At 40.8% G+C, this 17783-nt stretch overlaps 2 protein-coding genes across 3 annotated transcripts in view; one reads left to right on the plus strand and one right to left on the minus strand.

Moving 5' to 3' along the window:
* SMYD2 (SET and MYND domain containing 2) overlaps window positions 1-4656 on the plus strand; it is a 29568-nt gene extending 24912 nt beyond the window's left edge. The window contains exons 10-11 of one of the 2 annotated variants that reach the window (XM_026846148.1): window positions 535-643; window positions 2663-4656. In XM_026846148.1, the coding sequence (XP_026701949.1) occupies window positions 535-643; window positions 2663-2743 (190 nt within the window). In that variant the 3' untranslated portion in view covers window positions 2744-4656. The remainder of the gene's footprint in view (window positions 1-534; window positions 644-2662) is intronic. The other variant, XM_026846149.1, reaches the window with a different exon arrangement.
* PTPN14 (protein tyrosine phosphatase, non-receptor type 14) overlaps window positions 3639-17783 on the minus strand; it is a 122049-nt gene continuing 107904 nt past the window's right edge. The window contains exons 18-19 of the mRNA XM_026846147.1: window positions 16036-16199; window positions 3639-11208 (exon numbers count right to left, since the gene is read on the minus strand). Coding sequence (XP_026701948.1) covers window positions 11080-11208; window positions 16036-16199 — 293 coding nt within the window. The 3' untranslated portion in view covers window positions 3639-11079. The remainder of the gene's footprint in view (window positions 11209-16035; window positions 16200-17783) is intronic.

Raw genomic sequence — 17783 nt, forward strand, 5'->3', positions numbered from 1 at the left:
CCCCCCCCGGGGGCTCAGTACTATTTATCTTCCCTGGGACTTGCCCAGCTCCTCTGGCACCGAGCCTGGCATTCCAGGTCAGCTCTGCTGAACCGGACTCCGCTAGCTCAGTGTGTGCGAGTACAGAATGGCATGTGTGCTGTCCACGCTGCTGAGGGCCCCTCGCTTTCCATTAAAGACCAACTATTGTGGAATAGGCAGAGTTACTTCTGCGGGTATAGGGTGGCTCCAAAAACTCATAACAATGCAGTCTCTTTCTGTAGCTGGCTAGATTAAAACTAGTGGCAGAAAGTCATTGCCATCTGACAGCTGTTCAGAGGCATATGGTAGTTTCAGTTCAATTCCCAATTGACAGGCGTCCCCATCCCAGACACAATTGGCACTGAGTCTTGGCAGTTGTGGCAGAGGGGATGAGCAGTGAATGGGCAGGGGCAATGAGAGGCAGCTTCTTGCCCCCAGAGAGGGGGACGGGGGCTGGGAAAATGTGATGAAACTGCCAGGTTTGATAAAGCTGAATTTCTTTCTCTCTTGCAGTAAACATTATCCCTCCTATTCACTGAATGTTGCCTCCATGTGGCTGAAATTAGGGAGACTGTATATGGCACTGGAGAACAGAATGGCTGGAGTTAAAGCTCTGAAGAGGGTATTTATTTCCTGGTTTCTTCATTAATAATACCAGTCAGGCATGGGATCATTAAAACACTACGTGCTTCTCTGTTAGTAAGCCTGGCTTGGTAGGAAATGCACCATGTGTTAATATATTTGGTTACTGGATTTTTGGCTCAGTTTTGATTTTTCCAAAGATGGAGTATAGGTCTGTTCTTGCATACAAGGGGTCTTACCTTTTCATGGTGGACTTTACTGCAGCAGCTGGAGTGAGCATTATGCTTAAAACATGTGCTATACATTCTTCACTGAGCTAGAGCTGAACTAGTGTAAATGAAGCTTCTCCTTGCTTGCTAGCTAAGGACAGAAAAAAATGCTCTTATAAAAGGCACATAGTGTTTCATTGAAGTCGGTGATTTCTATATCCAAATTAAACTAGGCATGTTTTTGGTAGTTATTTGTTCTGGAACCAATTGATTTTTAAATAGCTGAAGGGAATTCAGTGCATCTGGTAAGGCTGAAATTGGCAAATACAGCATTTGGGTTTACATTTTTCTTCACCCCTTTTTATTAGTCTGTTCCTTATTCTTTAGGTTTTTTATTCTTCTAGTTATTAGTCTGTACCATGTTTCTTGACATTCTTCCCCTATTGTTGTTGGACAGAAGTGTATTTTAGTTTCTTAAGCATCAGTGACTACTGTAGCATATAATGACTTGGTGTGGAATGTCATGATTTTTTTCCTCCTTTTTAGATGCTGGCAAGTTTTTAGCCAGTAATAACAGAGCCATCCAGCCATGGTGAAAAATACTACAAGAATATATGCTCTAAAATTTAATTGTTAGCTAGTTTAAAATTAGCATGGGGTTTCCTTTGCTGTGGTGTTAAAGCTTTGACTAAAACTGGGATTTGTGCCAGTAGGAACCTGGGATGGGGGGTTGGGAACTGTAGGTAGATTTGTTGGCGTAGTTAGCTTCCTAACACAAACACTTTCTAATGACTCACTTCCAAAAACTGCCTACAGGAACTGTCCAAAGTTATCCCAGCCCCTGATGTTTGGGATTTAGTGGAAAAACAAAACCATTGTTCTCTGTCAGTTTGTCCAGAAGGCCCTCCTTTCTTCTTTTGGGAAGGAGGGGGAAGAGAGTCATTTTGCACTGCTGCTGAGGTGGAACCAAAGGCCCTTGTTGTACTAACTTAAGAAACATAAGAGCATAATTCCATAAAAGTTTACTGAGTAGAAAATGACTAAATGCTCTGAGGACTAGGATGCTGCAATTCCTTGCTTTGTCTCAGCACTGTGGTCTTTAAATATTCTCAGACTTACACGAATTTGCTTCTTTCAGCCCTACCTACTGCTGCCTTTTATTACATGTTTGGGGCCACTGCTATCCTTTCCTGAAGTGGAAATCTTGCCTCGACACCCACTCTGCAATGCCATGGGGATAGTGGCAGGAAACTGCAAGTCAGTGGGTTTGGCTGCCGGATGCATTCACTCTTAGGGCCAGAGCAGGCTGTAGGTGAAAAGGCAGTCAGGCACAGCAGCGTCTGTCCAAATCTGACAAGATCCTGCTTTTGCCTCAGTGGTTACCTAAACAATTGCTTCCTTCATTGGTAGCCTCTGGAACCAGTGGAAGGTTTACAAAATCAAGTCTAAAGTGCCTTAATGTAACTTCTGCAGTAGGCCTGCTCGTCAGACAGCTGAAGGACAAATTGATAAGGAACAGAGCTCTGTCTGATACTGGTTAAGTCCTCTGCCAGAATATTACCCACCCCACTTGCAGTTTTCTGTCCTGGAGCTGGTTGCATTCAAAGTAGTTTTGTCAGGAATATAATTTTGAAAGGTGCTTTGGGATCCTTTAAGATGAAAGGTGTATTCTCTGAATGTAAAACCTTTATTACTTAGTTTTGAATTTCATTTTATTACCTACTGGGTTTATGACTACAAGGGGACAAAAAGTAGCTAGAGGTGTCAGACTGCTTCAAACCTCTAAAGAGAGTATTTATAGCCTGGTGTTATATATGAATCAATTGTGTGAATATTTTTTCTTTTCATAGGCAATTGCCATCATGGAAGTAGCACATGGGAAAGATCATCCATACATTTCAGAGATCAAAAAGGAATTAGAGGACCACTGAGCCTTTGAATCTATGCAATCCTTCAAACCTTTATTTAAAAAGCCTTGTTATGGAAACCTTCAGGAGTGCTTTGAAAAGCGGTAGAGTATGAACACAGTTCTGTCCTATAATTGGAATGACAAACACACTTAGGCCTTGCAAAATGTTCCTAGTTTCCACACATCTACAGTTGCCTTTTTTCTTTCTTTTTTTTTAAGGAAATGTTCATGATTTCTTAAAGGTTATGCGTTTTGACAGCTCATGTGCAAAAACGGTCATTTTTTTCTTTATGGATTCCAATGTGTATCTTATTTGTGTAAAGTAAATAAAGTGGTTTTGACCCCTCTTTATTCCACTGGTATACCTCCATGGGTGCTGTAGTTTTCTGACATCTACTTTTGCCCAAGTTGTTTTATTTAATCTGACAAATTAATTAGCAAAAGCTGTACTTTTTCTTGTGGTGGTTTAATATCGAATTCCTCTTTTCACAAATAATTTTGTTTGCAGTGGCTTAGCTGAGGGAAAGGGGGGTGATGAATTCAATGCATTGTGCAGGAAGGCTACCACTGTTCCCTCAGCCAGTGAATCTCCTGGCTGAGGAGGGATTCACTGCTGTAAGGACCTAGAGCTCAGCATGCCTCATACAGAGAACATTGGCACCTACCACAGGGCTTGAAGGCTTGCACAAGATGCGAACCATGCAACTTCTGGCTTTTTAATCCCCTTTACAAGTTGAAGTGAATTTATTGCAGAGGAGAGCTCATATTTCCTTATAGCAAAACCTTTCCCTCCTGTGGATTGAAACTATTCTATTAACATGTTAGCAATTGCTTTTAATAGAGGAACAAGAATGTTTTCCGAGGGAAAAATCCAGTACTGGGCTTTCTCTGCCCCTATATAATAAGACTAGAGGGTGTTTTTTTCTCCATTTAGATCAATGGTAGGAGATTGCTTTTAAGGATGGGGAAGGAAGAGAAGAGAGTGTGGCTGTGTAATTCCAGCACTGAAGTTAAAATACATTGCACAATAAAACTGCATGACCATTCCTTACTGCTTCCACTGCTTATAAAGTAGGATGAGAGTGGAAAGAGGACACATCAGCATTAAGAACTTAATCATATATTTTTTTCTTGTAAGCACTGCTCTGGAAATAAAACTGCTAGAGAACAAGGGTTTGTCAGCTCATTTTGCTGAAAGCTTTCATTGCTCTCTAACTGGCAGTTGTTGCTGGAATACATAAAACTGCACCAGATCTCAAGATTCCAGAAAGCCAGGGCCCCTTAACTACAGCCCAGCCTAGCATGAAGGCACCAACTGACCTTATCTTGTCATTAAACTCTTGTCCAGGGAAACAGCACCTTCATTTCAGACAATCTGTCCAGAGCCCAGACTCTATTTCAGCACTAAGGAGCAGGATTAGCCTAGCCTGAGCAGTGATAGGAACCTTGTTCATGTGAACCTGGACTACTGTTTACACAACTGTGGCCCTGGCTCTACCTGTCAGTTTAACACAGGAAATTAACACCAGCACAGTAGGTGTAAATACAAAACATGAAGCTGGTAGAGGAAAACACACAAGCATAGTTTTCCTTGAAAAAAAATGGTTTATTGTATACTGTGAATATGAAGGACAGCCTTACCAAAAAAAAACCTTAGTGACTGAAGACATTCTCATATTTGCAAAAGCATATAAGAAACTATTTACACAAAGGCAGTGAAAGGGGTAAAAAATTATTGCAGTCAATTAATGCTGAATAGAATTTTATAAAAAGAGAAAGAAAAGAAACAGTGCAAAAATACTGTCAAAAGTAATCAGTTCTATACACAAGATAAAACTGACAAGCATAAGCTTATGTACTGATATGAATAATACATTAGAATATAAAATAGCATGCATAGATTTTTTTTTTTTTTTTTGTAAAGGCTTTCAATAGCATAGAGTAGTTTTGCCATTCAGCCCTAACAGGAGGGAGCAGGGAGCAGGAAGAGCATATAACTGATGTCTCATGTCTCTATAAAATGTGTACATACAATGAGGTTGTGAGATTCAGATCACTGTTTTGTGCTAAACTGTTGTGTACAGAATTACAGAACAAATAAAACAGGAAGCATCAAAATACTGAAGTAAAACAGGAGAGTAAAATCCAGTGACATAAAACTTACTTAGACATGTTATTTCATTTAATGCATGTCCCACACAATTATACATGGGAATATTACAGTCATCTGCATGTGTAAACTTTCTTCCTTTGTAAAATAGCCAAAAAAAAAGGTACTTTACGAACAAGGAAAACACATTTTCCATATGGAGCAATCTCAACAGGATAAACACCCTATTAACAGCATTTCTGGCACTAAAGATTTGTTTTCTTTTAAAAAGATTGAATAGCAGCAAAAAAGGTACTTCTTTTTAACATACACAAAAAGGAAGTTCTTACAGACATAACGCATAATTAAATTGTAGGACTCACCACCACAGGACATTGTGAAGGCTAAAGGAATAAATGGGTTCTAAAGAAAAGGTAATGTAATTCATGGAAGATGAATCAGTAGTTATTAAACACAGTGAGCAGGATATAACTTTTGCCTCCAGAAGTCGCTAAAGGACTGGTTGCCAGGTGGGCTAGAGGGGCTGAGCACCCTCTTCCAGACACATTCATAATTCTTCCTTAGGTGTCAACTGCCAGCCACTGTCCAAGACAGGTGCCATGGAAGTAGCTTGTGGGAAGCCTTTGTCTTTTATTCCTGCCTGCCTAATCAGGGGACACTGCCCCTGAAACACCCGGAGCTGAGCATCCAAAACACTGAGTCCTTACCCAGGTGAGTTGGAAGACTAAAACTATTAGGAACTGTATTCATTGCAGGGATCCATCTTTCCCTTGCTGTTAAATTGTGCTGGGATTCCTCAGTGAAAACTGCTTTTTTACAGCTGACTTCCAGTTCACCTTCCAAAGGCAAAGTCCTGCTGTTGTAGCCTGTAGGAAGCTCTCAGTGAGAGTACACATAAAGCACAGGCAACAAAACTTCAAAGAAACACCAGCCAAAAAATGGCTGAGAGGAACCAATGGACTTGTAGTCTAAGATGCTCCAAAAACACTGACAAAGTTATATAAATATTAAAAGTAAACACACACCACTATGCACTAAATGTTTTGTTTCACAATCTAATAGTTTATCTATAGTTAAGACCTCCATCTTGTGGTGTTTGCCCAGCAGCCAGCTGTTACCTTCCTCAAGTCACAGTCCCTGCAAGACAAGACTGCATGCAGCTACATGTACAACATCCTCTCTAAAGCCTCAGATGGCATCTGTAGTTACCATAGCACCAGATTCTACAAGAAAATCTCTCTAGAAGGCTAAGAATGAGCTGGAGACAATTGCCCTTGGGGTTTTCAACTTGCAACCTTTCTCTTGTTAGCATCAAAACCCATCTCCAAATTGCATATGTTTTGGACTATACATCAGCTGATTTATATCCAGTTTTGTAGAGGGGGTGGCCAAATGATGTTTTTATGCAGTGCTTCCCTTTCAAGGTCAATTCTGGTATTTGCTCCTTCAATACGATGTCTTTTATGTCATGCAGTGGGTGCCACTCTAGCTGTCTGGCTGTAAAGCATTATTTTCCATGCAGACAAGCAGCAAAATTTAATTCTGACCTCTCAATGATGCATGAGAGCTGCTATAGCAGATATCAGCCATACCAGTGCTTCCATTTTCTGAGCACACAGTTCAGAAAGTGTTAGCAAGACTGACAAGAGCTAATTTAGTTGTCATGTCGGCCCCAGAGACTGGTGGGAAGTCAGCTGTTGAGAATGCAACAGAGTCAGCAGCTGCTGAATTTTCCCCACAGAATTGTGTGCTCTATCTGAGGTTGCCCATCAGCATTTATTTTAGAGTTGCTTGTGGGCTACACAGACATAACAGGTATTGGAGAAAAAAGATAATGTATTAGCTTAAAATGACCATCTCTTGAAGAAGCAGTGAGACTCTTTTCCAACCTATGTTTTGCCACTTGCATTTCTCTCTGTTTACAAGAAAGTAATTTTTAAAAGAAGGTCTTGAAATCATGCAAATATTTAATAATATTTGTAGCTGAGGCAACTGATTTAAATAAGTGGAACAGAAATGTCCTTCAGTATACTTTTATAAAAAGAACTGCATTAGTAATAGGTTTAAGTTCTCACAGATGTGTCTCCTGTCAGCTGAAACTAGTTTAGGGAAAAGGTATTGCCAATAGGGCTGAGCATTTAGGGTCCCTATAGAGGAGAAAGTTTGTAGAACAAGCTTCACCTTTCCTCAGGTAATCAAGGACAAGAGGTGCCAAAGCAGCCTGTGGAGGAGCTGGAACATGTAGGACCTGAGCAGCTAATGCCACCATCACCCAGTGCAGCCTGGGTAGGAAACAGGATGCCCACAGCACTGAGCAGTGTCAGAACTCAGCTGTCATCTCTCCCATCCCTGATTGGACAATGTTAGGCATGAAATGTTCAGACCATAAATTTAACCAAAAATTTGATGCCAACAACCTCAATTCTATCATTGGTATGAGTTTAAAGGGGAAAAAAAAAAAAAAGGTGTAAAATACAGGTGAAGAGTGCACAAAAAAGAAAACATACATAATGGATTCCCAAGTTGGACTTCCTCATCCACTCCAAGTTCTCTCTTAGAAAGTCAGTAAGCATTGGCCGAACATGCCAGACAACAACATGGGTGCCTTGGGAGGAGACTGCTTGTCTCAGACTTCTTAAGGTGCAGCTCTGTTCATTGACCATTGATGCATCTTTGTGAGATTTTCAATCCAGACTTTAGCCCAGATGAATGAAACAGGTCTCTTAGAACCTACCCACTGTCATGCTTTGATGTTAAAAAAACCCATGCAACACAACATATAGTAACTCCAAACTGTCCTCCTCCTTTACTTAAGGATTCTGCTGTTTAAAATCTGTGGGACAAACTAAACAGTACTGTTGCTTTAAGTCTCATGCATTCATTCCTGCTGTGACTAATAAAATTGGATGCAAAATGCATTTTCCTGTCACTCCCTAAAGGTTAGGAAATACTGTCCAAGCAATTTCAGTCTGCTAAAACTACAACAGGTTCAAAGTCAGAAGGTTCAGTTTTTCCCCTACAAAACTGTATCACATTTCAATCATAAAACATTGGCATGCTGAGGTTTGGTTGCAAGCTGGGATGGAAAAGAACCTCTGAAGACATGCACCAGCCCAGTTCACTTATGATATTAGCAAATCTAGGCAAGATAAAATCTAGTAGGAAAGAATACATTGAAGTCAGATGAAAGGAAAAGTTTAAAATTACCATTCTTTGACAATGAAAGGGAAAAAGTGAGTCACATTGGCCTCTATCTACCATACCAGCCACATTAGGAGTTAATTGGAAATGACTGTTTACTACATAGCCACTTACTTGGCTCATTAATAGGCACTGACTTAATGTGGAAAGGATTTTTGGTGCCATTTTGTAATTAATATTTTTCTAAGACACCTATGATCCATCTTTACAGAAAAAACATGTGCTTAATTTTCTTCCTTTCAAGCATAGCTCTTTACATTCTCTTATGCGATAACTTTCCTGTGCTTACTGTAGAAACAGAAGCATACATTTCAGCTGAGAAGAGCTGAATAAGACGACATAGGAACAGATTCTTCTCCCTCCTGATTTTCTACTTCTCACATCCAAGTAGAGCAATGGGACTTGACAGCCCTGAGTTCAAATTTAATTCATCATTAGGAAATTATTCAAAAAGTTATAACGAGATAACTAATTTAATACACTTTGCTTCAAGGTTTATTCCTTGGCTTGTTTCCCAGATATAAAGCATCTCAGTGCAATTATCATGCAGATGCTGCTGAAAAGACTTTAAATGGTTGCTGCTAATTTAACAAGAGATATGTTGGCACTGGCAGAAGAAATTAGAGGAAAACTGAAGTTGACTGAAAACTTAACTGATCCCTAAAACGAACATGGTCAAGATATTACAGCTAAATAACTCCTCACCATTTGTTGGTAGCTAGAAGTCTCCACCAGGATCCTTGTCACCTTGTCAAGCCTGTACTGCAGGGCACCAAATTGACACAGCGCAGTTTTAAATACATTTAAGAAACGTTCTGGTACAGAGCATTAGCTTAAGCTCCCACTGATTTTAGGGAAAGGTAGATGTGTAGGTCCCTTTAGTGTTGAAGCTGAGAGTGCTTGTAGGCATAGATAGGCCTTTGTGTACTGACCAGGGGTCAGAGGTGGGGGTGCAACAGAAAAGCAGTGATGGGACTACAAGATTAATTTAACTAGGAACGGGATACCATGAAAGATAATTTCACCATGACAGAGTAACTGCATTGCATCACGTGTCCCAGGAGGCTACGAAATCTCCACCCTTGGAGATTTTTGAAACTGGATATGACCCTGGATAAGCTGTGGGGTGAGCAGTGCTGGGACCAGAGGCCTCCAAGGCTCCTCTCAGCCTGATCCATTCTCTAGCGACCCGACAGGACTGCCAAGATGAAGCAGTGCTGGACAGCCTACAGGAGGGTGGCAGCATGCAGACATGGCAAGAAGAGTCAGTGTGAGGAGGGGAACGACATCAGTGCAGGAACTTTCCATTTCTTACACCAGAAATAACAGTGTGGGAGTCCCACCACAATGTGCTAAAGAGTGCTCCCCCCCCCCCTTTTAAAATCTTTTTAAAAGTACAGTTAGTATTGCTTCTAAATAATTGTAAGTAAATGCTACCATGCACAGACTGTGAGGCAATTCATAACGTGCTTTACTCCAGTGAAATGGTTTGGAAAGAGGGATATGGACTAAGTTGTGCAAAACAGCTAGCCAATGCTGAGGGACAGAGGGTGAGGAAGAGAGAGGAGGACAGGTTTAACTGCCGAGATACTTAGAGGACACATGGATTTTTTCTTAGCTCTGTCACATATTTTACTGTTGGCCTAGGGCAAGCCAGTTAAAAATCTAGTTATGCAGCAGAGGAGGTTTGTTTCCCTTTTCTGTTCTAATTGTAAACTTCAGGCAAGGACCATTTTTCCTTTATTTATTTATACATCATCCTCCTAATCCCTGGAATCCCTGAACACTACCAGGAGAAAATAGTAATAATAAATAGGAGGGAGAATCCAAAGTGACCAGAGGAGAGAGATGGTCTGTGCAACTTAATACAAAAAAACACCCTAACAAAGTGAGGTTTGCCAGTACCAAAAGGAAGACTGCTCCATATGTTCATAAACTACAAGACTTTGATGGAGGAAGAATTAAGGCAGGCTGAGTTAAAGCTCTCAAGGGTCAGTGTTTGGAGATCTCAGATACAGAGGAAAGACCATATCAATCATTTTGACGAAGTTCAAATGACTCGAAAAGTAAAAGGATTACAGCGCAGAAGCTGATAGTTCACTCGTGAAACTAAGGCAACTGGAGATGCCTAACCTAAATGAGACTTCATTTCTACAGGAGATGAGCCTCAAGGCAGTAAAACTTCCCATGTAATTCATGAGATGGTGCTTGATTTGAGTTTTTTTCAGCTGCATTTAGTTGAAATTTCTCCACCGTTCAGCCCACAGTCCACCAGTTACCAGAAAGACTCATTCACTGACCAGCCTGCTCTGGGTCACTGCACTTCACCCTGTACTGCTTCAACAACTCTTACGAATCCCTTCAAGGATTGCAGACAGTAGCAAAGTCCTTGTTTAAAAGATCCGATATTGCTTTTTCTAGGACTAATCTAAAACTGTAATTCTTGTGGAATTTGAACAGTTTAAGTACCCAAAACTCTCTGCCCTCACAACGGCCTGTGTGTGAGCTCTCTGTAACATGCCCTGCTGCATGTGCAGAGGCTCAGATCTCCCTGCTCCAGAACTGTGTTCCTTCAAGCTTCCACTTGTACAGAGCTGGAGCTGACATCTAGCAGGTCTTTGTTTTTACCATGGAAGCCACATATCTGGGTCTAAAATGTTCTTATGTGAGAAAAGCCCACTGCCAAATAACTGTTCATTTCAGAAACTGTGTAACAAAGTAGAAGCCAGTAAACTACCTTTACAAAGGATTGCTTTCCTTACGGATATGTTACAATGCAGACCAGTCATGTCAAATGTGGTTCAATTTGAAGGTCACTATAAGTTTTACAAGTTATTAAAGTAATTCACAAGTTATTCCAAGAAAAATAAATTATATCTCGTATAAAATAATCCATGGGAGACTCTAATAAAGAACAATCATTCCTTACTTTCAAGACAACTTTAAAAAGCGCAACATATGCACACAGTGTTGTCAAGGCAGTTCCACTTGTTCATCAGTAAGGTTCAGTCAGATCCACAAAGCTGGGTCTGGGATGCTTGAAAAGATTAAATAAGTCTGGAGTTTTGCAGGAACTGGATGAGCACTTGATAGGAAAACTTGTACTGGGCTATGGTCTGGATCATAAACATTCTCTGCTCCCGCAGGTGTCTCAGCATCACAGGAACATCCACTTTCTGTAAAGCAAAGGAGGAAAAAAAAGCATAAGGATGTAGGTTCATTAAATCAATCAATCATTGTCTAAAATATCAGTTATCTGACACAGGGAACTGTATTGCAGTTATACAATGTAATGAGCTACAACCAACTGTAGTGAAATACTACTTTTTTTTTTTTTCCCCCAACAACTTTCATAGAATCATAGAATGATTTAGGTTGGATTCATTTCAAGGAGTATTACAGTAGCATATGCAGGTTACCGCATATCCAATGCTTCTCCCACTGAAGCTTACAGGAATTTCTGGACTGATGTAAATGGACAGATGACCAAAGACTTGTCTTCCAGTTGCATACCACTGCTTACCTTTCAATGGATCATCAACTGAGCACATTAATAAAGGGCTGCTTCTCTTTGGAGTTTTTTCTGCTTCAACATACCTATTTTCAACTTAGTAAAATAAACCAAGTAGATCATATTATCTCAGGTTAAAGGCTAGATATATCAGGAAGGTCTAATACAAAACTTAAACAGCCAAGATTTAATTGCTCAGTTCAGACTCTACCACTGAGTGTGTCAACAGGCCCCATGGCCACTTGCATACTATGCTCTGATCCATCGTCAGACTTATTCATAGAGGGAGGATCTGAGAGATTTTTCAAATGGCAAGCAGGCATCGGGATCGTAAGAAGAGAGGTTCTTTGTACAAAATCAAAAGTGCAGACAAATATATTGATCCTTCCAGTAAAAGGGAAGGGAACTCACAGGTCACCAAAAGATCCAGCAACTCTGACACCTGAGCTCCCAAAGCCAGTCTATGCCAGTAAATAACGCTCCAGAAGAAACACATCTATAAAGTGAAGCAAGGACCCAGTATCCACAATACATGTTTTGCACACTTCAGGCCAGCATTGGTTCGTTGCCATTCAATGAATGCCCACTAGCAGCTGGGACGTGTTAGGTGTTCTCCAAGAAGGCATCTTCCAGCTTAGTTTCCTCCAAAAGAAATTCACTCACGTGCCCTGAAAATGCTCTGCAACAAGAACTAAATCCCAGTAAGTGGGGATGGATAAGGAAAGGACATACACTGTGAAAGTACATCCCTGATCCCATTGAGCACACTGGGACACAGGCACCCTATAATGGTCCAAATTAAAAACAATGAGTTGTGTGAAACAGAGATCCATGAGGTAAAGCGTTAGAAATCACAGCAAATTTCACTAGGTGTTACCATTGTATCTCCAGCATTTAAGGAGCAAAAAACTTAGGATTTTTTTGTTGTTGTTGTGTTTTATCTGTTACAACAGGTACACAAGGAGCTATTCAGAAGTCACTGAGCCATGAAGCTCAACCTGCCAGGCTCAAATTCAAAGAACATGTAATATGACCCAAGATGAGGGATACAAATTTTCTATTGCAGCAGTAAATGCAAACACTAAGATCTATGCTATTTTTGAGGAAGCTCTTAAAAAGTTCAGGATATAAAACTGAAGAACAGTCACTATCAGGCAAAAGGCAATGCCAGTTTGCCATTCCAGAAACCTAAAAAGGACCTTCGCAAGTCTTTTGGCTGAGATGAGAAACGTTACAAGCATGATGCCTCAACAAATAGACAGAGAAACAAATTAAGATTATGCTAACCCTTGGAGGCGCAACTGACCATGGAGTCTGCTTCCATGCACACTGGAAGTTTTCTGGAAAGTTTAAAACAATCACACTGCATCTCCATTTCTGTCCATACATAAAAAAACTCAGGATCTTCATTCCAAGTAAGCAAGCCCTAACTCATAGACTATCACTTTCACAAGGCTAAATATTCTGCCACATACTCTGACAAGGCGTTATAAAAGGACGTCTCTAGAGACTCAACAAGCGTAAAGGTTTGTGATGAGTAATGTCATATTATTTTCAGACATGCACAAAGGAAAACATAAGCTCTTTCCAGTTAACTCTGATAACTCAGAGAAAGCCTCCCCATGGACTCGAATGCTTACAAAAGCCACGCAGTCATTGCTGAGCAGAGTCACGCAGAACCTGATCTCACCTGAGCAACTGCAACAAAAATGCAGGCCAGCTTTGACCTGCACAGCATGTTCCTCTCTCAGCAGTGCGGTGCTTGACAGCTCATTGATTTTTACTGGGCACACAGTGATCTGTGCACCTCCTCAGAATGAATTAGGCCTTGACCTACCTCAGAAATGAAAGAAAAACCCATCCTGCCTATTTGATCTTGTTATTTGTAGTCAACTTAGCATTTTACTCCAGGTAAGCAGAATCTTCAAACTCACCCTTCACCACAACATACATGTCAAAAAAAGACATGGAATGATTTGCTAAGGTAGCATTTGCAAAAAGAACAAAACCACTACTAATTTCTGACTTTCAAACTAAAAGATCTCCCCTATGAAAGTACACTGCACCTGCAATCATGATTTAATGTCCCAGTGCCAAGTCTGAACTAGAAGTTAGTAGAGCAGGATCTCAATTACTTACTTGTTCTACATGTCTACAGCAGTAAGGATGTAATGATGTGACATATTACTTTAGAGCAAGTTACTGAAACTGTACCCCTGCAGTGAGATAACACAGCTTTAAACTCAACCAGCAATTGCCCAGAAGCGACAGTGACTGAAGCTGTATAGAAGTTGATTAAACATGGCTTTTTACCTAAACCTGAAACCTCAGACTCAAGAGTGCTGGTTTTGGTTCCAGACTTTCCAAGATGAGTTGTATCAGAAGTTTCAACCTTCCTCCCCTTTCTTTTTGTTCACTGCTAACATTTTAACATCAATACATCTAATTACTAGAACACTTCTGAGGAAATCAACCAATCTGCATTTTAAGTAATATCATTTTATTTCAGAAAAAAACCCAAACAATCCTACTTCAAAATAAACCAGTAAAACTGATGCATGAAAAAGAACACTCTCTGTGCAGAATACAGTATCTGTCACAAACTGAAAACACACTGTTAAGATTTTTAATTCTTTTTTTTAATGAGGTTTTAACAAACCAGAAATATTAACTTTGTACAATCTAGAGCAATGAAGCCCTTAAGGAAAATTGTCTTTAATATTAATGATGATTTTCACCATTAATCAAGACAAAAGAATGCTTTAATTAAGGGACATCAGAGAAATCCTATATTATTTAGCACTACCATCAGCTCCTAGTGAGGTTGATGAAAATCCTTCTGAATGTCAAGGCTCATCCCCATGCTCAGATGTTGAGGTACTGCCTTTATCTTCACTTGCTACTCAGCTACCCTTTGCCAAATAGGTGACTTCTGTAAACTGCAGACAAACTGAGGTGGCCAGAATGTGTTACACAACTGTTAGCGTTTGCTCCTGGCACACCATTAGCATACAGAGGTTACTATAAAGCAGACACAGCTACACTGATGCTCACAAGCAATTCAGGTATGGCTCTTGTAACTATCCAGATTTTCTCTAGTGTGCAGAAATTTCACAGCTACTGTGTGAAAAACAGAAGCAGACACTTCCAGATGCCAGTCTGTAATGAAAGAGGTCAAGCAGGCTCAAGAGTCAGAGCTGTTGCCCCACACAGGAGCGATTACTGAAGAGCAGTTGGCATATCCCCAAAGTGCATACCTGTGGGTCCCTTCTGCCCCAGCAAGCTCCTCCTTCCCCTTCCTCCCCCCACCTACACCACCCCCAAACAAAAAGGAAAGGAAAAAAGTGTAACTTGTCACAGATCTACAGGACAGCTTCACCTCTACTGAGGCCCAACCAGAGCTGGAGGAGGGTCATCTCTGCTGAACTGAGCCCACCTTGTAACTACAGAACGACGAGCTGCTGGAGGGGGATAACAGAGTAGGGAACAAAAAAATTACTTGTTGCATCAACTTCTGAAAAAATAGTGATGAAAAGTGCACTGGTACTTGCCTGCTTTAGGACTCACATTTTTGAATCAACCAGAAAGCTGCACTTTGTATAGTGCCTTGCACAGAAAGGCTCCAATCTGTAACTCCTCTATGGTAACAGAAAGTAGGTGAGCATTTCAGGTGTGTACATCCAGTCTTCCCTGAATTTCAAGCAACTCATACAGTGGATGATTAATGGGAGGGGCAGATCATATATGTCTATTTGTCACTCTTGCTGCATTCCCATCTCTACAAGAGGTTTTGGTCTTTGAGCAGTTTCTTTGGCAACAGAAATTCGCAGTTTCAATAACTATCATGTTGGAACTGTGTGGCACACTGTTATTCATGATGTGATGTTCTTCCTGGACAGTTATCCAGTGACACAGGACAGATGAAAAGCAAGTTGCTACACATGGTTTCTGTGCTGGTGCTCTTATTCTTAACTCCAGACTAGGCTTGTAATACTGGCTGCAGTTCCTAAAGCCCTATTCCCCAACATAACACACACCTTTTTCTTAAGACACAGCTAAGTTTTGTTCCAGATTAAATTATAGACAATACAGGAGAGAGAAAGGAGTACATTTAGAGAGCATAAAAGAGCTCTCTTCCATTAAAAGAGCAAGGAAGCTGACATTATTCTCTAGCTTCTCTCAGGTAGTCCTTGTAAACATGCTGTCTCTCTAGACTGTTAATTACATACAGGTATAAATTAGACTAAACTCTTAAAAGAGAGAAAAAAGCCCCATTTCTGAATTTATTAATACTAATAAAAAACGCATACTATCAACTCAATGGAAAACTACAGCAAGTAGCCTGCCATGGAAAATCTCTGCCTTAAGGCCCTTGTCTCACAAAGGTAATAGAAAGCAAGCACTTCCATGCCTTTTAAGTTTAACCCCAGAAACGTAGCTAGTTAATCAAGAAGCAAGCTCAGGGTTTGTCTTGAGAAAGCAGCTGACTTACTTCATTATGCTCCAAGCACCCAATCATCAGTTCTGTCAGGATAACCACTCCGGTCCTTCCTACCCCGGCGCTGCAGTGGACCACGATAGGAGGGTTGCAGTTGTTGCTGCTGTCCAACACGCTGTTGGTATGGCGACGCACGGACTGTATCTCCTCCAGGTAAGCTGCAAGATAAAATGTAGGCAAGGTTGAAAACATCCGTATAACTAAATGTAAAAACCAGGGAAAAAAGAATATGGAAAAGTCATTCTTTGTCAAAGTGGCAATAATTTACATGTTTTACAACATACTAATCATTTTGGCCAGGGTGCAGTGAACAGCACTGAATCCAGCAGGCACCAGCTGGGTGTCAATTATTACTTGGGAGTCTGGTCCTTTAAATTAAATAGTTCTTTTTAAAAATTAAATTCTGTTTTCCCCTCTGCAAATCTCCAGGTACCCTCAGCAGATGATTCTAGACATTACTTACAGCAATTCCTGCTAGTAACAGGCTGGGATCAAAACAACAGCTAAGTCCCATCGAAACTACTGCCTGTCAAAGCCAATATCAGATGGGAAGCAAGCATCCATCTGCTCTGTTTCCCTTTCCCTTCTAGAGGGAGACAGCAGCTCACCCACCTCTCTGCTCAGGGTTTGTTTCTCAACAGCTACAAGCCCTTCTGGAATCTCACTGTCTGTATTTTCCCCAAAGCCATTTCTAGGAAGTGCATAACTCAAGAACAATTGTCTTGTGTGGCTGTCCTAGTGTTGTTCAATGAATTTTACTATCAAACCGCACAGAGAACCTTACATAGTGGATGCTTACCTGGTTAGATAAACACACCATAAATTACAACTCCGACTCTGACCTCTAAACATTGTTTCAGCATAGTCTAGATAAGAAAGATGATGGACCTCACACAGAAAGATATATCAAGATGTATAACTCTTAGACACTTAGCTTCCCATCACTCAGAGTGGAAAGTGAGAGCTGAGCCAAACTCTCCTGCCTGACTCTTGGCCTCATGGCACCACAGCCTAAACAGTCCTTTTGACACAGGCAGGCTGTGGCTGGAGGCATACCAACATCAGAAAAGCTGCATTTTAATGCACACAGTGAAATGGGACTGTACGTGGTGGCAGGCAATGGGACAGAGGAAATGGGGACAATCAGGTTCCAATTACTGCCATGCCCAACCACAGCTACAGGGATTGGAAGGAGAAACAAAGTATGAAACAAACTAGGAGTTGGGCAATAGCTTTGCCTTAAAGATATATCCCATGGCACTCCTTTGCCAAAGCTGAAATGTCATTTTTATTTTCTGCCCTGGTGGCAGAACTGGGAAGAGAATGACATGTTATTTACATCAAGCTTATACCATGCAAAGGAGAGTGGATCACTAAAGGACAGTAGCTGTGTCAGGGCTGAAGTTGCTGATAGAAGACTTAGCTGCAACAGAGCTACACTGCTACACCTGCAGAGTTTTCAGAAACTAAGAGGGCAGGCATCTCCAGTTCATCAGGACACCACGTACAGACTCCTTCAGTGGCAACATAAAGAGCTCTACATCACACTCTACTATAGTGCCAGAGATATGGCTTTAGTTAAATAATGGTTGAATCCTATTACTTGATATGGTAGTGTTTATTACTTGGTAAGAACAGGAAGCTTTATTAACTCATTATAGATTAACATAATGGCTGTTTTGTTCTGAAATGCATGAACCAGGACCGTATTTAATTGGGAAGGCCCTTAGCATTGCCTGGGT

This window comes from Athene cunicularia, assembly GCF_003259725.1.
Source record: "Athene cunicularia isolate RWA chromosome 3 unlocalized genomic scaffold, athCun1 chr3_part1, whole genome shotgun sequence".
Lineage (NCBI taxonomy): Eukaryota > Metazoa > Chordata > Aves > Strigiformes > Strigidae > Athene > Athene cunicularia.